Genomic DNA, 23,800 nt, shown 5'->3' with positions numbered 1-23,800 from the left:
CATGTGTCTTATGGTACACAACTTTATTATATTTTTCTGGCAGGTCCAGTTCTCCAACCTCTAATCTTCACAGCAAGAAGAGATCATAAGAGTATTGTAAAGCTAGAAGGAATAGTAACAATTTAGATATTTAGTTGCATTAGACATTGTTCGCTGCTACCGGATTTCAATACACATGCTAATTGAAAGCCACTTTCTAGTACATCAGGAGAACTGCCCTCACTGTCTCCACATATTTATCATCGGGTTGAGGTTTCCGCTGACTTCCGGGCTCCAGGAATTTCTGAATGGCAGGAATCTCACTTATTCTAGCTTTAAAGTCCTAGATGACAAAGTAGACATTCAGACAAATGAGAAAAATTCAAGCTTTTTTTGGGGTAGTAAAAAAGTTATACAATGGGTTAACATGGGGGGGAGGGGAGGAAGTGTGGTTGGAGAGATTTTAATTAAAGAGTCTATAAATCTGGGAGAGCCATTGCTTTTTTTTTTATATTGCCATTTATTGCATTGGAACAGCAAATGTACATTTTCCAAAATGTGCCCATCTGAACTAGCACAAAAGTAGAGCAATCAATAGCTTTTCATTTATTTTCCCGTAGGTTGGGATCTGTAACCCTCCTAATAGGTTTCTTCCTCAGACTAAAGGTGAAGAGAACCTTTGCTGCAGTCAAACTTGGGAAGTGTATATAATTTTGTGTGTGTTAAGATTCCCCCTCCTATTTTCTGGGACACTTTAACCAGTTTTATTTGCACTGTAGCTATGTGCTTCTATCTAATGTCTAACCACTTAGGCACGGGGACACACAAGATTGAAATAAACAGTGCAGTGAAAGTGCAAAATACCCAGTGAGTAAAAATAAACACTGATAATATTTATACTGTTACTCCATAGACTGGAATCCTCTGGGGTAGGGACTCCTTGTAGACCTCATATGGAGAAGACACAAATGCATAGAATATAGTGCATCAACGTTTTACTTGTATATGACAAACACCGGGGGGAAAGGGACAACTCACTTTTTACCCGCTGGTAAAAAGCAAGGAGTGACTATGGGCGCACTCCACCTCTCTCCCGCATGTGCGCACTGTCTCCCTGGTCCGTGGCTCACTCGCGTCTGGGATCCCTTCACTTGCTGCACACGTCACTAGCATCAACTGCCTCATCCAATCAGATTCTCCACGGAGCTATTGCAGAGTTGGTACGGTGGCCTCAAATGCACAAAAAAGCCAAACGCGTTTTAGAGCCACGGACCAGGGAGGCCGTGCCCACACGCCGTTAAGCAGATTCGGGAGAGGGTTGGAGTGCACCCAGAGTCGCTCCTTGAGTTGTCCCTTTCCCCCAGTGTTTGTCATAAGTAAAACGTTAATGTACTATATTCTGTACATTTGTGTCTTCTCCATATGAGGTCTACAAGGAGTCCCTACCCCAGAGGATTCCAGTCTATGAAGCAACAGTATAAATATTATCAGTGTTTATTTTTACACACTCGGTATTTTGCACTTTCACTGCACTGTTTATTTCAATTTGCGCCATGAACACCTAATGGTTTAGTTGTCACAATTGCAGTTTGGGAAACTGCTGGTGTTTAGGTGTCACTTGAATTTATAATTATATATTTGTTGTGCCTTATTTTGTGGTTTTATAAATGAACTAAATTTGTCACATTAGCTGTGCATTGGGGCTTCTTCCCAAAATGTGCCACTGAACTGGCACCTTCATTTCTATTCTGTAGATCTGTAACCAAACCAATTGGAAAATGTAAACAGTTCTTTACAATCCAAATATACAAAACATAATTCACAGTCCACTCCATAGGAAATTACCTGTAGCAGTGGGAAGTCAGAGAGGACATCGGCACATTTTTCCTCCACCATTAAGACAGCCTCCAGCAGATGTACATCTGCCCAGCTGAACCGATTTCCAACTAGGAAGTCCTGTCCATTATCTTTTAAGACCTGCAAAATATTATAGTTTGTATATATTAAAAAAAATAATTAACTTCCTATTACCACAACCCAAGGAGAAAATATACTGTTCATGTAACTTGGGTATTTGGCCGACTTCAAATCAGATAATGGCGAGCAGCCAGTGACAGAGACCCTATAAATTATACTCTACAAGCCATGACTATTAACCTCAAGGAATAGGACAAATGCAGAAGTGATGCAGTTAGTATGCAGTGTTTTCCATTAATTTATGTACAGTAGTAAGCGTTGAGCACTCTTCCTCAGTTTGGTTATATAAAAAAAATATAAAAATAAAAAACCTTGTCTCAGCACAAAAGACAAAAGTGCCATCATTAGCTTTTCACCCACTTGTGTGTCTTGTTAAATGACACTTCAATGAAAAGGATGTTACGGATCATTGGAGGAAGGCCCCCAGAACTTATGCACTAAACCCAATTGGCGAGGCAGTTTGGCACCGTGAAAAGGAACCACAACTGGTCAAATTTATACATCCAAAAGCTTGGAATACATGCAAAATGTAAGTGCTAGAGATCATTGGAAACATGATCGAAGTGTACAGCCCATTAGGTGTCCGTTTAAGAACACATTCCCAGTAAGCTCAAACCCCAATACCCACCACATTATATACTCATACGCGTCAAAAGGAGTGCTATTGAGCGTGGCAAATGTATACAACATTTATCATACCCTGTCTTTTGTTGTGTACATTTGTTACGCTTAGTACACTCCTTTTGAGACACATGATGTGGTGGGTATTGGGGTTTGAGCTTACTGGGAATGTGTGTTAATCAATTTCTGACTGGCAACAGTTGTTTGGAGGTAAGTGGCCCCTCCACCTTTTTAACCTGGGGAGTTTTTTTTCCTTTTCATTTTGCTGTATGAACAGGACCTACTATGATTGTTTCCCCTCATACAGAGGTAAAAAGGAATGGTTCACAGTGTAGTGTTAGGACCTGCAAGTTGGTATGCAGGCTTATGATGCTTTGGCCAAAGGGTTTAACTAAATAACCAAGAAAATATTAAAGTATTTAAACTTTATACATATTACCATATATGTTTTCTCAATTGGATGTAACATTGGGCTCCCCTGTCTTTTGTTTAAATAGCAAGAGTAGAGTCAAGAAGATGCACTGTCAGAAAGAAGATTAAAAAAAAAACAAAAAAAAAAAAAAAAACCACACACCACACCACTTGACAATTCACCAAAAATGCATGATTGCTGCTCTATTACTTTGTGAATGTCTAGATGTGCGCCAAGTACTAGGGAAAAGTGTTTACTCATAAAATATTGCCTTATAAATGCCTGTATTGCTTTATGTACAGTGTTGCACAGTGCATATATTGCTAGCAATTCCAATAAAAACATGTCTTACATTTTCATAGACTGGGAAGTATCTGTCTTTAGCCTTCTGTATAATGACATCAACATTCTTTTGCTTCTCCTCAGGTAACATGAATGGATGGGACATGATGATTTCCATAAGCTCAGTGGTCCCTTCCACGTACATATCAATCCTGAAAAAGTAAACATTTTAATTAAATCATGCAAAAAATTTAAAAAAATTATATTTGTCCCAGTTATCAAATCCATGAGAACTTGCAGCCTTGTAAAATCATGCATGTTCTTCTGGGCGCTGGTTGATGTGGATCCTGGCACCTCCATATTGGAACATATAATGTCCAATAATTTCTTTTGCTGGTTCTATTCATTCTCCCTTTCTACCCATAACATACAGTTGGAAGGTCTATGGCTCTAAGCAAACTGAGGAATACTTTATTGCACCAACTCGCTCATGAGTCCCACTATTAATTCTGAGCCATTAAACCAAATTACGAAGGATCTTTCACACCATGAATTTACACATAAGTTTGAACAATCTGCAGCAAAATTTGGTGTTGTAGTTTTATTGACAGGATATGGTAACCCACAAAGTATTTTAATGTATAGAACAGCCAACATGCCGGGTATTGAAGTGATAGTCATACATCACCAACACTGCACCCATTTCTGAATGATTGTTTTTGACAGCACTAGCTTAAAAAGAGCTACAGCGGTTATCACAGTTCTGCTGGGCAGGTCTAATGAGCATTAAGGTGGGTCTTCAAATTCACATTTTAGATCAAATCATTTAATTGAAGGTTTGCTTGTGGAATATTCTTTTCACGCTTGCATATTGTTTACAATGTGACCAATAGTTAAAAGCCATTTTACAGCAGATATAGAATATGTCTTACAGTGCTCTCTCCTTGAGGTCTCCCCCATACAGTTTGTATTTTGCGGCAATATACTGTAGGATGGCTTTAGACTGCACCATCTTCCTCCCATCAATGTCAACCATTGGGACTTGTTGAAACAGCAGCGCTCCATCTGAGTGTAACAAGTAATGTAATTGTAGGTTTCTGTTATCAATTACTTACAGTATATGCAAACAGGTTCTTTAATGCCAGTGCTACACAGACAGATTGTCCTAACGGTAATACCACAAATGGCAAAATTGGAAGCTTGGCAGTAACGTGCTTGGAAAGTTCTACGTACAGGACTGCATACAGTGTATATGCTGCATGAAGGAGATGTTTAAATAGAAGCCTTACTCGTGTAGAATGTTAAAGGATATAGAAATATTTATTTTTTGAAACTACATACAAACAATAACCGGGATTGGGGTTCGAATAGTCAGAACAGTGCCGTTTAACCCACAAAAAATATTTTGTGAAAACTATTACAACGAGCTTTCCTACACAAATTAAATATGGAAATAGTAAAAGTAAAAATAAAGATTTTTTTTTCTTTTTAGAGTGGATCCAGGACTTAGGTTATAGAAGTGCTGCCTTGAATGCCTGTACAAGAGGACCAACAGGAGAAAGGGATTATAGCAGTGAGGATAGTGCCCGATCAGGTCAGTGATATCACAAAAAGGAAGGTCTGAGGGGATTACATTGTAGGAAATTGTAAAATACTTATAGATCAATGTATTTAATCGCAAACATTTTGCAGCCATCGTTTTCATCATGGATTGCCCCCCTGCATTAATAAAAATAATTTGCTGCCAGGCATACCTCGAAGTAATGCTTTATACTGTTCCCTCGTTTCTAAAAACTCCTCTTCAAACTGCAAAATAAAAAAAAAGGGGGGGGGGGGGGGGGGAAATCAAATAGCGTCTGAGGTTTTACAGCAGAAAGATAAGCAAAGTAAGTGGGCCAAGACACACCAACACACGGTAGACTGTGCTAAAGGGAAGACTATACTTTCCATACACTACATACACTTAATCTCTCATACAACATTGAGGTGCACTGTAGAATTCAGAACCAGGAAGAGACTGAGGAAGTAAGAAGGGAACAGTAAGCCAAGTTAGCTCCTTTGCATCCAAATAGACCTTTGTGGTAACATTAGTATTATGTAGATAGATATATTGTGGTTGTACAAAGCATTTCTAGTAGTCATTGTACAGTATTTCATCCTCATTTTTCTTTAGCCCCATAACCACCAGAGGAATCTGCTTGACATACTGGCCAATTCTCCATGACTAAATTTTTTTAAATCAATTTTCTCCTTGGAAATAATATGTCAGATTAAGAGATCTGCAAAACATACAGAACCCCTATAAGCTCATATTGAACCCCCAAAATAACCACAACACACAAGTGTCAAAGAGTAGTGCCACTGAGCATGGCAATATATATTTAAAACCAGAGACAGAACTTTAAAAAGACAGAGCTCAGTCCTACATCCATTGACACATACATGGTACAGTGCCTATATATAGATATAGATATCTTGAATAAAATGGTCTTTTAGTTTAACTCTTTGGCCAAAGTGTCGTAAGCCCTTGAGCCCCTCCAAGGCAGACAACGTCTCAAGGGGCCCAACACTAATATAAATTCTTAACCTGTACATTACCAGGAAGAATGATGATTTATAATAAATCTGTCAAAATTAGTTGCATAGTTCTAAGTCTGATTGAAGCTCTTATTAACCTGTACAATACCAGGAAAAGCCCTCTGTATTAGATTTGTCGCAATCAAACTGCATGCAAGTTCCCATGAGTGTGGAAGGTGAAATGGAGTGAACTTCAACCATTTAGAAGTGGGAGGGGGTGAGCTTCAAACCTGGGAAGGAGGAGCCACCCTCCAATATTTGGGGTTCAATATGAGCTTATAGGGGGTTCTGTATGTTTTGCAATTCTGTTCAGCTGTTCCTAGCTGATTTGGAGGGTGGGTCCTCCTTCCCAGGTTTGAAGCTCATCCCCTCCCACTTTTAAATGGTTAAAGCTCACTCCATTTCACCTTCCACACTCATGGGAACTTGCATGCAGTTTGATTGCGACAAAACTAATACAGAGTGCTTTTCCTGGTATTGTACAGGTTAATAAGAGCTTCAAATCAGACTTAAAACTAGGCAACTAATTGACAGATTTATTATAAATCATTCTTCCTGGTAATGTACAGGTTATTAAGAATTTATATTATGGTTAGAACCCTTGAGACGTGGTCTGCCTTGGAGGGGCTCAAAGGCTAACGACACTTTGGCCAAAGAGTTAAACTAAAAGACCATTTTATTCAAGATATCTATATATAGGCACTGTACCATGTATTTGTGTCAATGGATGTAGCACTGAGCTCTGTCTGTGTTTCATGTTCTGTCTCTGGTTTCAGATTAAGAGATCTCCCACATTACCCTAGGAAATCTCACTGAACTGATGTGTTAGCCAGCATTATTGCAGGCTCTTCTGGTGTTGAAGGGGCTATAAAAGTCCAATAATATTTATAATCAAATCAAAAAAATAAAAATACCAACCTCAACACCAACTGTGGCAAGCAGCCAGCGTATGGATTCCATTTTACCTCTTCCATTGAAGTAGTAAAGTTTGGGTTTTTCAGCCATAATGCAATTCTTGATTTTTCTGGATTAACAAGCATAGTTTATTGTAAACATAGAAACAAATAGTCCAGAAAAGAAAGAACTTCTAGGCAAATAAAAGGGTCAGGAATATTTGCAAGTCAGTCTGAGATGAGATGAGAATGATGATTCCATCTGGCTTTCATTCCAAACCAACCATAATGTGATAAAAAAAAAAAAAAAAAGTCTGTATAAGGCAATGGGTTTCACAGGCACTCACTGGTCTTTTTATCCCTGCACCACCCCGATTGGCACAATCACAGTTTAAATCAATCAATCATTAAGACAATGACTTGTGAAACCATCTTTGTTTTATTTTGGGCTTTTGGTCCACTATCACAGAAAAATTTACAACTACCCCTCCCCCTTTTTTGTGGAGAATATAAAATTGACGATAACTGCTCTTGTAATAGGCATAAGAAAGGTAGAAGTGATGCCTTTAATAGCCAATGCATATCTAAGAACAGAGGATGGTTCAGTGTTAGCCCATAGAAGGGACCGTTGTGGTCCTGATACCTTGCACTATCTGTGCTCTTAAGGTTATACTCCAGATTAGTGTGGATCGTATTCTCTTCCAATACATCCCCTGGTGAAATGCTGGGACTTTGGCTATAATCACCTCTACATTATGTACTCTGCCCCCTTGATGTTGCAGCTTAGATACTCCATCGTTCCAGTGACCCCCCACTAAGGTTTCAATGACCTTATCCCTCAGCTTAATGGGCCAACCATTATTTTTCATCACACTCATCCTCTGCTACCAATGTCAAGAGGGCACTTAAATATTAAAAAGGGGTTAAATGTAAAGTTTGGCTGTAATGAAATACAGGAGTTATTTGTGCAAAGTGTATTAATCATATACATTAAGCAGAAATACTGTAGAATATGAAGATAGATATATTTCACCCCACTACAGCGTTATGTATCTATGCAGCTAGAGAACGGTGTCTAATGCAATGGCGGCGTGTGAATGTCCCATGTCTCGTGGGCCAAAAGGAAGCCGTGACAATCCGGTGTGGCTTCCTATTGGTTCACGTGACAAGGAAGATTTTTAAAGCAGAGATACCGGCACCCCCTTCGGAGGTAAGCAGCTCTGGAAGCAGGGGGTCCCCGGAGCTAAGATTAATAGTTCAACTCCTGGAGAGCCTATGCTTCAAACCTAGAATTGAAAAGAATTAAACCTCTATTGCCGCTTTAACTCAATCATATTTGTTACACCAGAGGGACCTTTAGTCTAGATATTGCTGGTCTGGCTACATACAGTAATGTTTAACTGAGAAGTACTCATTACAAGCTCAGCATTTCTCTGTGGTGATCTCTCACTGCTTTTCTGGGACCGGGTAATTACAAGATGCAGTATAGTTTGTTTTATGCACTGGAACAAGCAAACCAGATGGTTGCCAAATGCATGCTGTGCTCCCTGCTAAGTGCTTTCAATAGTGATGTAAACTAAACAAATGGTACAGACCCACAAACTGTTTGCCAGCAACTTCATAATTCATGTTAAACAAGCTAGGTACTGTGTGTGTCTATAATTGTAACTGAAGTAGTGATCAGTTCAAATATTTTTCACCTCACATCTGATATATATATTCCCCTCCCCCTTCAGCAATGGTCTCCTTTATCCTGCAGCTCCCATACTGTGTCCTTTCAGTGACCCTCCCACCAATGTTTCAATGACCTTAGCCCCCGGTTTGAGGTGCCAACTATCAGCGAGAAACTTGGGGGAGTTGTGTTATTCTCTTGCCAATACAAACAATGAATGTTCTGTTTCATTCTTGGCAGGAAGCCAAATGCAGTCAAGCTCCTTTCACATTAGGACTCCCTCCGCATACTCAGCAGCAGGGTAAGAACGAGACAGAGTACTGTATGACCAGCCACACAGGAGCGCTATCTGCTGAGAGCCTGATATTGTGGGGTATACAAGTGAGCCATTGCTGCTCAAACTCCACATATCTCTTTGCTGCCAGAGGGTCCTGCATTGCTGTAATGGGCGGGGGGGCTAAGGTCAAAAGCCCTCACTTAAAGCAGCAATTCCCTTCCAAAGTCAGAGTTTAACTCCGGTTTGTATTTTTCAAGCAGGTCCTGCTCCCATCACTAGTATTTGAGGTTCCCATGGTACCCTATCAAATGTACTTATTTAGCACTTTCTCCAATGCGCTACTCGCCAAGAAAACGCAGCACTAGAGCGTGTAGGAACATGGGGAGGACACCCGTCCCAGACCTAGGCTGTTCAGGAGGGACTAATTTTTCTTAATGTTTACTTATGTCTGTAGTGCTTATTCCCATGATGTCTTGTGACACGTGAAGCACCAAGTACATGGATTCGGCTATAAAAAAGCAAGATACATACAATGCACTCTGGGATGAACTCAATTGTAAACTTCCTGGACACTTATTTTAAACGCTTCTCCTGAACCAAGCATTAGATAGTATAAATAAGTAAATGGCAAATCAGCATTGACTGTCGTTAGTGTAGTTGGCGTCCATAGAAATAAGTCTGTTACTTTAAGGCTGATCAAACGTTTCTACTTTGTGAAAAATAGATGTGTGGCTGGATTTAAGCACATCAGCTACTTCTGTTTTACTAATGATTGTGTAACATGGCCTCCCAGCAGTTACTTCTGCTTCTGGACCTTTCCTCTGTCAGTCCTGTTAGTGCAGGCAGTGGAAAGGTTAAATCCAGTTTTAGGCCTGTATGTGAGTTTTCAGCCTTGAATGTTGTAGCAATATTCAAGGGCGGGCTTTGTAACTCAGAGGTTGTCAATCTAAGGGGTGGATATTAGTTGGAACGCCCCCTGCTGTGTGTGGGCCAATCTGTATCCGGCTCTGGCTTGTAATGAGTCAGAGCTAGAGACACTCCCCTAAGATGTTCAAATTGGGACATGCCTCCTAAATTAGTGTTCAGTTAGTTGGAGTTGAAAGAGTCAGAGGAGACCACACAGGAAGCAACCTGTCCCTCCCTTCCCCCCATGCTGAGGGGAAAGGGTGGGGGGGAGGCAAAGAATATAATGCTGTGCAGGCATAGGAATGAGATCTGCTACCACTGATTCTCTGTGATGGAGCTGCCACCAATAAATACTGAAAAGACATTAGAGTGTGGATTCCTGTCTCTGGGAATGAAGAAGTGTCAGTGGGTGTCTATCCCCTGAAGACCACAGAGGATCCTCACTGGCTGGAGGCACTGCACCATCTGGAGATAACAGCATTAAGGTAATCTGTCCCCCTGTCCCTGTCCTGGTTCTGCCAACACCACCGCGGAGCCTTCCTGTTGCCAGCAGGTTGCAGCACCCAGACCGCTTGTGGTAACCCAGAAGGAGAGTATCCCCCCCCCCCCCCCATCTCACTTAGGGGGGCGGGGGGGAATAGGATAAAAGAGTTACAATTGCATCAGAACTACTTTATTAACAAAACCACATTCAACACTAACAAGGACATCTGGCAAACAGTCGGATAACCAAAAGATCAGTTAAAGCAGCAGTCCAAGCTGCCTTTCTCCATCCCCCACACCCCTCCTTTAATATGTGCATCAATACAATCCACACAATAAGTAATTAGATACGTTGCTGATCGATCAGTTAAGATTCAGCTCGAGGGTTCAGTAAATGTCAGTGCAGCAGAAGTGGACCAAAAATGCAAAGTTCTGTGGGGAAGGTCATGTGACCAGGCAGAAACTAGATACAATTGGTGCACTACGAGAGGACAGGGCTCAAAAAGGGGGTTTAACAGCCTGTTTTAGAAGAGAAAAGAGTGTATTTTCTTATAGTACAGAAATAAATCAGGGCAAGTGTATTCTGCCTGTCTTTAACCCCGTTATGCAAGTATGTAATAAGTTCGGGGTATTAACAGGTGTTAATCTGTATTAACAGGTATTAATCTGTGGGCTCTTGCCCCCCTTGTACTCCTCCTTTAATGGACAGTAGTGCGGTGATGACTCAAGGCCTCTGTGCAGCCTATCAGGGATAGGTACATTCCATGGGCCCGTCCATGCTTCCTGAGGAAGAGGTAGAGCCAAAACTTATGCAGTCCTGCTTTGGAGTTTGGAGTAAGCAGACGGGCTGCGAGTCCCTCCCATTGCAAGGATGAGCGGGGCCACCCTCAGGCGTAGGCCTGCGGGACCATCTGACTCAGCACCCCATACTATCGGGGTAGCACCATCCAGACAGGGCTGGAACCTTGAGGCACCGTTGTATGTAAAGCTGATGCAGTGGCTGCTACTCAATAAGGGCCCTTGTTCACTCCCCTCCTGTCTGAGTATCAGTCATTGGGCAGGAGGTATGAAGTATCCAGTGGTGGGGGTTGAGATCCATACACCATGGAGACCATCACAGCTGGGAGGTGCACAATACCAACTCAGAAGAAGATCAAAAGCCTGTCCTGGTCTCAACGTAATGCAGATCGCGCCCAGTCTCCTGAACCAACAGGTAAAGCACCACAGATCATGTAGATTTCCCGAAGGAGGGGGGGGGGGGGGGGAGGAGGGGAGGCGGTTTAAACAGTGTTACATACACAGGGTCTTCCTCCCGGTCCCCTTTCTTACCTCCGCTACAGCGGGGGACCGGGAGCTTTGCGGCGCACCTGGCTAGCGGGGGTTACCATCTTGTATTACGCACACATGCGCAGAACAGTTCCATGCGTGGTGGCCATTAGAGTGCTTTGCGCATGCGCAGAGGGAATACACAGCGGTGGCCATTACCCATAGAGGTCTACGAGGGTACTACAACCCCCATGATGCCTAGGCAATGCCATTGCACCACCTACAGCAGCCAATAGGGCTACAATTTCCTCTGCAGGGGGAGATTGATACATTTTGCACGCTGTAAAGAGCGCACCAGTCAGAGCTGGGATAAGGAAGGGGTAGGTTGTGTGCGCGTGCAGATGTCGTGGCATCTGCACTAGGCCAGATACCACCTATTAGGCCCTGACTCCCACAGCTTGTGGCTGGTATAGGGACTTGCCCTTAGACAGAGCTATTGCCCGCTTAGCACTATCAGTGTCAGTGACACAGTGAGATGCCGCACGGTAACTGCGGCCCAGAACCAGACCAGAGACTATCAGTGTGGGACCCTCCACTGAATACCACCCACGAGGAGGCAGACGCATCGCTGGATCCTATCTTCTACAGCGCACCCTGGTGTGGCATCACCCGGTAGGTACCCAACTCCTCACGTGCACCAACAAACAGTTTTAGTGGGCAGCGCTGACCTACACACACACACACTTGGGTGGGACTACTTACTCAGGGACACCAGGGTGGATAGGTGCCTGAGGGCCCTTGTGTGGGACCATCATGGACGGTGATTGATAGATCGTGAAAAGATAAGTTTTACTGCAAGTGTGTGTTTTATTGTATGTGGGTCCTGTAACCAGGTTATTCTACACAATAGAACCCTGCACAGGTGGAGGCGCTACCTAGCATCCCAGGATACAACCCCGGCATCTAGCAGCGAGGCTCAGGTCTCCTGTGAGCCACCAGGTATACACACATGTTAGGAGACTAGAGCTGTTCCAGACGACTTCTCCAAGTAGAAAGAGCAGTTTAATGTAGGATTAACATTGAATTATTTAAAGGTGCAATCCCACATTGTCAGTCAGCTGAATGTTTTAGGGGTCACTGGGAGGAAAAAAAAAAAATCAGAGTAATTATTAACAAGGGGTCTAATTATATATATATATATATATATATATATATATATATATATATATATATATATATATATATATATATATATATATATATATATATATTTTTTTTTTTTTGTGATGTTGCAGTTCATTTAGGATTTTGCACAGAAAAGGTACCATTCCTCTTCTACTTCTTTAAAGAAGAAAATTTAAAAATTACCGTAATTTTCTTTTCCTGGAACCATGGCAGTGGGCACATAGTTACCCTCCCTATGTATGTCTAATGCCTATGTGCCCACTGCCATGGTTCCAGGAAAAGAAAATTACGGTAATTTTTAAATTTTCTTCTTTCCTGATTACCCTGGCAGTGGGCACCTTTGGGACATACCCCAGCAGTGACAAATTAGGGAGGGACACAAAGAATAAACCACCAGTCAATGCCGTTATCAGTTGACCTTCATTAATTCACTTTACACTATTTCACTACAGATTGTAGAACTTTACGCCCAAAACTTGCATCAGCCGATTGTACGTCCAGTCTGCAGTATTTCAAAAATGTATTGAACGAGGACCAGACTGCTGCTTTGCATATCTGCCCTGGTGTTGCCTGAGCTTTGAATGCACATCATGTACACATAGCCCTTGTAGAATGAGCTTTAATGTTCAAAGGTTCATCTTGTCCTTTGCTCTCAAACTTTTTTTAATACATGACACGATTCATTGGGAAATTGTTGTCTTAGATGCCGCTTGACCTGTCCTCGGTCCCTCTGGTATGATGAATAGTCTGATTCTCACATCCTTTCCATGTATACCTTTAAATATCTCAACACATCTAGTTTGTGTAATCTTTCCTTTCTTGTTCTTTGAATCTGGACAGAATGACAGGGTCACAATTTCCTGATCCATATGGAACTGTGATACGACCTTTGGCAAGAATTGATGAACTGGTCTAAGAACTGCCTCGTCTTGGTGCACGACTAGGAATGGTTCCTTAGCTGATAGTGCCTGTAGTTCTCCCACTCTCCTTGCTGAGGTGATCACGATCAAGAATGGCATCTTCCACGATAACCATCTCAACCCCATCTCTTGTATAGGTTCGAAAGGATGTGCCATTAATACATCCAATACTAAAGACAGGTCCCATGTCGATACCCTGTTTTCAATGTGAGGTCTTAGTCTTTTAACTGCCTGTAAAAACCGGATGATCAATCTTTCCGTTGCTATATCTCTCCAATAAGGCCGATAATGCGGACACCTGTACTTTTAGAGAGCCGAGGCCTAGGCCTTTCTTAAATCCCTTTTGCAAGAACTCCACTATTGTCACAATTCTTGGTGAGAAGAAATGTTGTCCCTTTTGTACACCAATCCTGGAAACAGAACCAAAAATTCTATGGTATACTTTTGATGTGGATCCCTTTCTTGCTTGTAACAGGGTCTGGATTGTCTTGTCTGAACAACCTTTCAACCTCAATGTTTCCCGCTCAATTGCCATGCCGTCAAGGCCCATTGTTTGGCGTTCGGGTGGCATACTGGCCTGTCGCATTAGTTCTTTGCTATCTGGTATGTGCCATGATACATCCACTGCAATATTTACCAGGTATGTGAATGAAGGCCATCTTGGCCAAAATGGCACTACCAATATCACTTCCGCTTGGTCTTCCCTGATTGTTTTTGGAATTAGGGGGAATTGGGGAAAACAGGTATGCCAACTTGAAATCCCATCTGTGCTTTTTGCGCTTGGATGAAAATGTCTTGCACAGTAGTTCTTTACCTTGCGGTTCTGATGTGTCACCATGAGATCTATGTCTGGCTGACCCCATCGCTCTACCAGCTCCTGAAACACCTGTGGGTCTAATGCCCATTCTCCTGGGTGTATAACATTGCGACTTAGAAAGTCCGGCTGTGACATTTTCCAGTCCTGGGATATGCACGGCTGTGATCTCTGATAAGTGGCCTTCTGCCCAAGAGAGGATTTCTGCTGTGAGGTTCATTTGGCTACACACAGTCTGACAACCAGTCGGTTGTAACGTGTATCTTTTATTTGATCTTGAAATGCTTCCAAAGCCCTTTGTACTGCTATTAGTTCCAGCAGATTTGATGGAAGGTGCTGTTCCTGGTTTGTCCAGGTTCCTTGCACCAGCGATTCTCCTATTTGGGCTCCCCAACCCTCGTTGCTCGCATCTGTTGTATTTTTTTCCCATTGTACTGGGTGTCGTGTCCGTCCCCCAGATTTTGGGTATCTTCCCACCACTTTAATTCTTGTGTGGGTGTAACAAGATTCTTTGTCTTGTAGCTTTGTGGTCCCTGTTCCATTGTTTTGCAACAGTCTCATATGTAGACCTGCCCACTTTGACGCTTAATGTTGCAGTGAATTTCCTTAGAAGTTGCATGCATTCTTCTGCTGAATTTCTAGTTGCTTTCCTGAGCTTTTTCGCTTGCAGTGCAATGTCTTGCCTCCTTGTGTCTGGCAACCTCACCTCCTTTCACCGTGTTGAATTCTACACCCAAAAACTTTAGCAGTAGAGTGGGTGCTAGGTGGCTTTTGTCTCTGTTTATTAAATCAATCGTGTTGTTCCAAGGTGGTTATTAACATCTCCTGGTCTTGTTCTAATTTCTCCCGACTTTACTTTATCAAGATGTCGTCCAAGTATGGGTATATCTCTACCCCTCTTATTTCTGCCACTAATGGGGCTAGAACTTTTGTTAATGTCCTTGGAGAGGTTGCCAGACCGAATGGCAGTGCTGTGTATTGATAATGTTGGATCACTGCGAACCTTATGAATCTTTGGTGTCTTGATATTGGCACGTGTAGATAAGCGTCTCTTAAATCTATCAATACCATCCAGTCTCCTGGTTGTACCTCCTGAATGATCAGGTTCAAAGACACCATCTTGAATTTTCTTATTCTCAAGAATATATTTACCTTTCTCAGGTCTAGAATTGCTCTGTAATCTCCTGAAGACTTTTGTACTAGGAATATTCTGGAATAAATTCCACTTTCCTGAGGTACCTTCGTTATTACTTCTGCTTGTAGTAATTTCTTTAAAACTGAATTCATTTGCCTTTTTGCCCTGGTCTGTACCCTTGTTAGGCATATATTTCTTCTTGGTGTTTCTTTGAACTCTATACTGTATCCCTGACGAATGGTTTCCAGTACCCATTTGTCCAGTATTGTTTGGGCCCATGTTGCTGAAAACTGCATCAGTCTTCCTCCCCACTGGCAACTGCTGGGCCCTTTGACCTTCGTGCGAATTTGTTCTTGGCAAATGATCCTTTTCCACCTCAAAAAAGACGGTTCTGACCGCCTCTCCATGTTTGCCTTGAAAACGATCTGCCAGGTCTATATGCTTTTGCCTCTTTGTACTGATTTCTATCAGATTGCTGGAAACCGAATCTTCTGTTCCTGTTTTCCTGGGGCAAAAAGCTACTCTTGCCTCCTGATGCTTTCGTTATTATAGCATCCAACTGGTTGCCAAAAAGGAATTCTCCTTGAAACGGTAATCCAGATAGGCTATTCTTTGATGCTGCGTCCGCCATCCATTGTCTTAGCCACAACGCTCTTCTTGCCGACATTGCTAAGGCCATAGAGTTTAGCAGCTAATCTAACTGCATCCAAAGAAGCCTCCGTTATGTAGTCTGTCACCCACTTTACTTCAGACAGCGCCTTTAGGATAGAACTTTACACGTTTGTCTACTGCTTCTATGCTGGCAATCCAGACACGCATTGCCCTTGCCACTGATTTAGTTGCTATGGCTGGCTTACAGGCTGTTCCTGCTATGGCATGCAATCCATTTTCCTATCCATAGTGCCTTTCAAGGTTGCAGATTCTATTGGTTGTGGTCTTCCTTGCTATTCTAGATATAGCAGCATCCACCTTTGGGCTGGCTTCTCAAAATTTGACTTCTTCCCGTGGAAACGGATACATTTCCCAAATCTTTTTGTTATATATACTTTGGCGTCTGGCCGCGACATGTCTAATTGAATAAGGTCCTTGATCACCTGATGTACTGGGAAGACTACTTTTTTCTGTCTTGACCCAAATAATTTATCTCTTCCAAGTCAAATCTTCAGTGTCTTCTACTGCTGCGGCCAAGTTTATTTGAGCATTTGCCCGTTCTCGGCCGCAGCAGTAACCTGGCGCGCGCCAGAGGGTGCCGGGCGCGCGCCGAAGACACGGAGGAGCGCCCTCCGATCGGGGCTTTCTCTCTCCCGCTGCCGGGTCCGCCGGGTCCCCCGGAACCCCCTGCCGCCGTCCCCCACATCGCGGGACACCAGGGCTCCCTCGGGGAGCCCTGGACGCGCGTGCAGGGGGCGCAGGCACCCGATGACGCGCGGCACGCCGAGGGAGTGCGGCTGGCATGCCGGGGCATCCCCAGGCTTGCGGAGCTAGCCGCACTCAAATAAAGTGTACCGGTAGTGTAATTCTAAAGCCTGTCTCATGGCTTTGATGAGGATCCACAATTTCTACATCCAATTAATCCTCCTGAATATCTTGTTCTGATGAATCCAATTCACCTTCTGACACCTGAAAGCATTCTATGTCTGATGCATCAGATGAAAAGCCTTTTCCCTTATCCAAACTGGTCTGGGATCTTGACCTTTTTTGCGCCGGGTTGACTGCTTGTTGTACCACAGCGTCTACGCTCTGCTTAACTGCGTCCTTCATTAGTACTAGGAAGGTGCTCATCTGCTCATTAGAATCCCCCGCTGCTGCCTTAAGGCAATTTTCACACAGCTTCTTTCCCATCAGAGCTGGCTTCTCGCATGCAGCACACCACTTAGTATTCTTGGTGGCTTTCCTTATGCTGCAGGGATTCCCCAGTATCCTTCAAAATGTCTCCTTCCGGAAGGGTAACCACCGAGCTAATTTAACAAAACCAAAATAAATACTAAATATATACCCTAATATCATAGATCCTCTCTCTCATATGTAGTACTAAACTAAACTCCACTTTCTTGGAAACTGATCCTTTAGCAGTCTCCATATTTTGATTCGACATCCAGCGCTTCTCCCTGCTGAGCGTTCCATGCTGCAGTTTTCACTCACTCACTCACTCACTCACTCACTCACTCCGTTGCTTCTGTGACATCACCGCAGTGCTCATGCACAGCCTCGCATGTCTGCGCACGCACCCGGAACGTGACTCGCGCTCTCCCGTGCGGCCACGTGTACAGTTCCTCCCACCGCAGTGTTCCAGAAGCTATAGCGGCTAATCTGAGCCTTCACACGGCTCGCAGCTCCTGCTGCTCACCTCCCCCCCCCACCCCCCATGTTACACAGCTCCTGGGGGTTGCCCCGACTTCTAGGGTCTCCGTCTTGCCACCCTCAGGGGCGCGTCAATCGGAGCTTCAGGGCAGAGAGGTTGAGGTCCCTGGATCACTGCACTAGTTGCAGTTTAGGCGAGTTCCACTTAAACAAAAAAAAAAAAATCTTACTCCTATCTGTGAGGACAGGAAAAAGACTAAGGTGCAGGTAGAGGGAGGGGCCTTTTATGGCCTACCTGCAAAAGTCAATTTCCTATCCTACCTAGACTGAGGAGGGATTAACCCAAAGGTGCCCACTGCCAGGGTGATCAGGAAAATTAAATCAGGCTAGTGTTGTGTCTACATAGCAATAAAAACTAGCACCATACAGAATACAGATGAAGACATGACAATGGTCAAGGAGCAACTTTAAAATGATGTTATTGCTAAAGAGAAGCCTTTATGGTCTGGCGTGCTCATTTTCAAGATAAGAAAATGATTAGCTGCTATATATTCTGGGATTTTTCATATTGTGATTTTCGTTGATTGGCCATGGCACAGGATTGTCACTGGAGATTATTGTAGTAGATTTCTTGTTTATTTTGTGCATCACCAATCTCCATGCCAAATTGTAAAAAAAAAAAAAAAAAATCCTGTATTAGTCCAACAAATGTGTTTCTCGCAATAGTAAGAACTATGGAATTTTGCCCAGTCATTTCCATTGTTCTTGCCATAGTATAATGGAACAGACGGGTCACCTCATTGGTTACGGAGAGAAATACATGTTGTGGTTTGTCTTACATATTATACAAATCAATGAAATCATTCACAGAATGACTGGCCTAAATGTAAATTTGTTTTTTTAAATAAATGTTTCATATAAAAAAGCAACAAAAATATATTTGATAAACTTCAGCATGTACTGCTTCAATACTACAAACCAGAGCACCATGATTTGGTAAGCCAACCCTCCCCCCAAAATAAATAAATAAATAAAAAAGTTTGCCACATTGGGTATTACTGCTTTGGTTACATCTAATAAGCCTAGTTTTAAGTAAAAAAAGAAATGTTCTGTTTCACAGAATGTACAGTATGTGAAATGCCCCAACTCAAATATTTGTTTGAAACAATATACGGTCTATTTCAAGGTAGTGGCCTGTTGAATACAGTCATTATATTACAGGCACCAGACAGTCATTTGTAAACGGCGAGCCTTACATACGTGTGCACTGCAGTGCATTTACCTGGAAAGAAAATATTGGCCTCATTGGGGTTACACGATTAATGCATTAACCTCTTGACATTACAGTCCCTTCTGGCTGTGGGTAGCAAAGTTGTTAAGGGAAAAATAAAAAGGGATTCCTAAATGGCGTATGAGCCGTAAAAAAAATAAAAATAAATAAATAAATAAATGATATCCTGATAGATTTTATATGTTTCATCAAATCAATGCAGCTTTCTATTGCCCCAGTCATGCAGAATATTTATGAATAAGGAAGTAGCGGTGGTATCTTTACCGGTAAATATATCAGGAACCAGGTGGTACCTTCAGCTGAAATGAATGCAGTTCAGTGGACCCCCTGTTTCCCATCTATGCAAAATAAATAAATAAGGCTTTAAATTAAAAAAAAACAAAAAAAAAAAACATATGCAGTTTAGGCTCTTTAAAGCTGCAGTTCAGTCTTTTTTTTTTTTAAATTCAATAGTTTCATGTGTGCAATCTAATTACCTAAAGAACTGTATAGCTGCCAGTCAATTCGTTCTCCATGTATTGATCGGCGAAATTTGGCAACACCTTTAGATATGGGATATGTTTTTCCTCTGCTTCTGTCACTCAGTGGAAGCTCATGAATATTCGTGAGCACTTCTGCACTGACATGTGCAAGAGGGAGGGCAGGGCATGAAGGGGCAGTGCCTTAGTAAATGGCTGTTAAAATAGAATACAAGAAAATTGGTCTTTCAAAGTTGTTTTTTTAAAAACAGAAAAATGCTAAAAGTATTTTCTTACTACAGAACTGATTAAAAAAAAACACATGCAGGATATTGACTGAAGTGCAGCTTTAAGTGTAGCTTCTGAATTAGTGGTTCCATGAGGAGGAGATTGAGAGTCATGTGTTGTGGGACCACGTGAATTGGGCAATGCAAGACTATATATTCTCTTTCAAATTAGTTTTTCCCACAGCTATTAAACTGATCCGTAAAACCTCACTAGAGGATTTAGGAGGGAGTGCATTAGAGAAAATAAACTAAAAACAAAAAAACCAAACATCACAGTTTAGAGATAACCCCCTTAGGCCGCGCTTATAGTGCTTATAGTGCTGGCGACGCGACCGATGATGTCACCCGTCACCACACGCGAAAGTTAGTTTAATCTTCAGCGACAGTCATTGATTGTCTCTAAACCAGTCACATGTGGCAACAGTCGCTGAACAATCAAATTTACCTGGCGTCCAACTTTTGTCGCGACGTCGCCCTTACTATAAGCGCTCGCTACGGAGTCAATTGTTGGAGCGACATCGCGTTGCCGTCACGGGCACTATAAGCGCAGCCTTAGACTATAGGCTAGGGAAATGTACAAGCACCTTTTCTGAATGTAGGAAGGGCTCCAGGGACTCTGGTTTTAAGCAGAGCACCCCTTTTAAAGTCAGCAAGGGGGTTCCCTTCTCTAGGAGTTCCATAATAAGTTGTTTGAGGGGTTTAAAGCAACAATTCCCCCTCAGAAGACTATAGGAGTTTAACGCTTATCTATATCTTGCCACGTGACCTAAAATAAGGGGGGGGGGGGGTTATATTAAAAGTAATTACTGGAAAGAGCAACAAGAGATCTGCAAGCAAATAATACAATTGTAAATAAGACCGAGCCATCAGTGCAAACAACCGCTGTAAATGCAAAATGGATAATATTTGACAGAAATAACTTGAGAGTAATCTTCAGGAGAAAATCGGCTTACAATTTGGTATTGTTTATGGAAATGTATATTACTATAATAGTAACTATTACATGTTTATAATGTGATTATAAGGGATACAGGTTTTCCTGCATGGTTTTATCCCTTCACTGCTCAATGAGATCTGGCAACGGATCGGGGATTAAGGCAATAAATACACAACAATGATGAGACAGAGACCCCAAAATGGGGTCGTAGGCTCCTTAAGGGCTGCGACGTCCTGATTGGCGTGAGCTGGGGGGTCGGATAACCCCCCTTCCCCCACGGTGTGGTAAGGCTGCTTGTCCCCTCCCATCTAGGGGGAGGGGGGTGAGAGGGTATAAAGTGAGGGTCCCTGGGGGGGAAGAGTCAGAGCTAACGGAATTCCCCAGGGGAGCCGGTGCCCGGCAGAGGGGCCTCCGGGTGGCGGAGCTGCCGCGCCAGCCAAGCTCAGGAGACGGAGAACGGGTGAGGACTTTAGGGTCCGCCTGTCAGCTGGAGCCCCTAGAACAGCGCGGCAGGCTGGAGGCGCCGGCTGTAGGGCCGGGCCGGCCTATGCCCAATCAACGCTGGTAAAAGGCTGGGCGCCAGCTTTAGGGCTGGGCCTAAGCTGACCCTAGGGGCAGGAGGGGAAGGGAAGCAGCCCAACATCGGCTGAATGAGGATCTCCCCCTCTCATTTTACAGTGCTTTTGGGTGGGGGGAGGGAGCGGGCCAATTGCTGGCTGTCTGGGCAAGGATCTCCCCCCCATGCACATGATACGGGCGGGGGGAGGGAGCAGGCCAATTGCTGGCTGTCTGGGCAAGGATCTCCCCCCCCCCCCCATTTCGCATGGATCCTGCTTGGCTGGCGGGCAGGTTGATTTTAACAGCGAGTGTTAAAATAAAGCTGTGACCTTTTCTTCCAACCTTGTGTGATGTGACGTTATTTGGTTTAGCGTTACAAAGGAGGGGCGGCGCTTAAAGCCTTTAATGAGTGGTATTATAAAGCTACAAAGATTCGGGGCTACAGGAAACAAAGCGTTACATGGGTGGTAAATCAAAATCTAACATCAAATGGTAAGTTATTACAAATTCAAGGTGCATGGCAGTCACAGCAGCTCAGCTATAGCACAGGCCTACCCATAATAAGACAATATGGCCCCTATTAATTATACAGTCATTATGTAATAAGGGGGAAGAGTTCATGCCCTTTAAATTGAACTAAAACACCTAGAGCAGCATATGGAATAAGAAAGGAACTTCATGGCAGATGTAGGTCTGGGTGTCACCCTTTCCATGTGTGCGCCCCTATCTGGGTGTCACCCTTCCATGTGTGTGCGCCCCATCATCTGGACCCTACACATTTACTGGTCAACATCGGCACACAATCAGAGCAGCAGCTACTGTACTACACAATGTGATGTGCCTATTCTCCCCGAGGGGAACACTGTATTCTAATTGTACAGAAATAGGATGTCAGAAGCTGCAGCTGCCATCACATGTGAGTGAGGGATGGGGGTGAGTGAGGGATGGGGGTGGGGAAGAGTGAGGCTGCTAAAGAGGACTCCAACATGAAAATTAAAATGATGCAACACCAAGAATACCATTTGCATACTCAACCAGTTTGCACTTAAAAGCAACTAAATATCCTGTTGCTCTCCCTATATGGGGCCTATGCAGAGAGCTGCGAATTTTCGAAATTCGCCATTTTTTGGAGATAATCGCGCAGAAAACAGCAGAAAATGGAGATTTCCGAAAAACGCGCCAATTTTTCTTTTCTATTTGTAAAACTCGCCTCGCGGCTGGCGAGAACCGCAATCTCGCCAGTTTAAAAAATATCCGTATGCAGAGAGGCGCGAACGGCATCTAGCGGCTGTTCGCGCCAATAAAATGGCGCGATTGTCTCCGTTTTGCCTCGCCAAAAAAAACTGCCGCTCGCGACCATTGCAAAGGGGAAAAAAAAGGCGCGAATTTGTTTTAACACATTTCTGAAGCGCGCATCTCGCCAATTTAAACTCGCCTGACGCATCCATGTTAAACATAGCAGAATTCGCACTTTTCTGCATATGGAGATTAAAACTCTCCAAAAAAGCTCCTTTTTATTAAATTCGCCAATTTTAAAATTCGCTGCTCTCTGCATGAGGCCCTAAATCTCCAATTTACAAACCCTACAGTTAAAATCCTGCAATGGGCAATAACTATGTTGTTTAATGTCATAGCACCAAGGAGTATGTTTGGGGTATTATTACCAATTATATTTCACAGTACTTCTACATTTCTAATCTTACAATCCCACTCTCTTTAAAGTGAATATAATGGATTTTACAAAGTTTTTTTTCAGTCACAGTACAAATCTTGCTTAAATCTTTCTAAAATAAAAAAAGTTCAAATAGCGGTGTCCTCAAGTTAAATAAATGTAGATTTTGTTTTAATTCTGACAGAGCCACACATTTTTAAGCCACTGTGACCATTGCTGGTAGCAATGAGTTGCTGCCCCCGCTCTCTGATAGTACTTACTCCCACTGCCCATAACCATTTATTTAACACTTGCCTTCAAACAGTCTCCCACACCCCCAGCTGCTCACTAGAAATAGAGAGATAAAAACTCACATAAGCCCTGGGACCGCAGGTGTGCAGGGTCTTCTTAGCACCGCTGTGATGATAGGAGTGACAGGTCACTGTGCTTGTGCTTTATATGCTATGTAGGAGTAGGGAGGGGTGTGTCCTTCCACCAATCACACAGACCCTATTCAAATACTGCCCCAGGCTGCTTTGCTTATATGTCACCAATTTCAAATTACAACACAGCAGTAATCAGCAATGCACACCATGCAATATCATTAACCATGCAATAACAATGTACTAACAGCAGACCTGTTACAGGAACGCTCACTGTAAGTCTCACTGCTTTGCAGTCAGTCTCACTGATTTTTATCAGCAGAGGTTTCAGTGACTTTAGTGTAGTCTCACTGATAAAAAATAAATAAAAAAAACATTATTTCTCCTTGAAAATTAAATTTTTGGGTCCAAAACACAGAAATCTCACTTATTTCAGGCCTGTTGAAAGGTAACAGTTATAAAACAAATATGTAATAAGAGCTATTGTGGCGTTGTAGTAATGACAATATGAATAGGCACACTTTCTCTGTGCGTG

The 23,800-nt window shown here is 42.9% G+C and overlaps 1 protein-coding gene across 2 annotated transcripts; it reads right to left on the bottom strand.

Annotated features, from left to right (window-relative positions):
• LOC142493709 (glutathione S-transferase 3-like) lies at positions 1-23,383 on the bottom strand. 2 transcript variants are annotated; one of them, XM_075598199.1, is made up of 8 exons: positions 23,257-23,315; positions 19,256-19,329; positions 6,767-6,872; positions 5,026-5,077; positions 4,204-4,336; positions 3,342-3,483; positions 1,825-1,956; positions 1-322 (listed from the first exon to the last, which is right to left on the bottom strand). In XM_075598199.1, exons 3-8 carry the CDS (start codon positions 6,851-6,853, stop codon positions 197-199), a joined length of 672 nt encoding a protein of 223 aa, XP_075454314.1. In that variant the 5' UTR covers positions 6,854-6,872; positions 19,256-19,329; positions 23,257-23,315; the 3' UTR covers positions 1-196. The 2 variants fall into 2 exon arrangements, with proteins under 2 accessions (XP_075454314.1, XP_075454313.1); XM_075598198.1 differs by lacking the exon at positions 19,256-19,329 and having other exon boundaries at positions 23,257-23,383.
• Positions 23,384-23,800: the final 417 nt, after the last annotated feature.

This window comes from Ascaphus truei, chromosome 4 (genome assembly GCF_040206685.1).
Source record: "Ascaphus truei isolate aAscTru1 chromosome 4, aAscTru1.hap1, whole genome shotgun sequence".
NCBI classification, from domain to species: domain Eukaryota; kingdom Metazoa; phylum Chordata; class Amphibia; order Anura; family Ascaphidae; genus Ascaphus; species Ascaphus truei.
This window is presented reverse-complemented; position numbering and strand designations above follow the sequence as displayed.

Bases quoted from the DNA above. Each gene is read 5' to 3' on its own strand.
- LOC142493709 (XM_075598198.1), bottom strand. From the start codon at position 6,853: ATGGCTGAAAAACCCAAACTTTACTACTTCAATGGAAGAGGTAAAATG. The intron at 4,337-5,025 runs GTATGCCTGGCA...TGTTACACTCAG, and splicing joins GTATAAAGCATTACTTCGAG to ATGGAGCGCTGCTGTTTCAA. The intron at 1,957-3,341 runs GTAAGACATGTT...AATATTTTGCAG, and splicing joins ACTTCCCAGTCTATGAAAAT to GTCTTAAAAGATAATGGACA.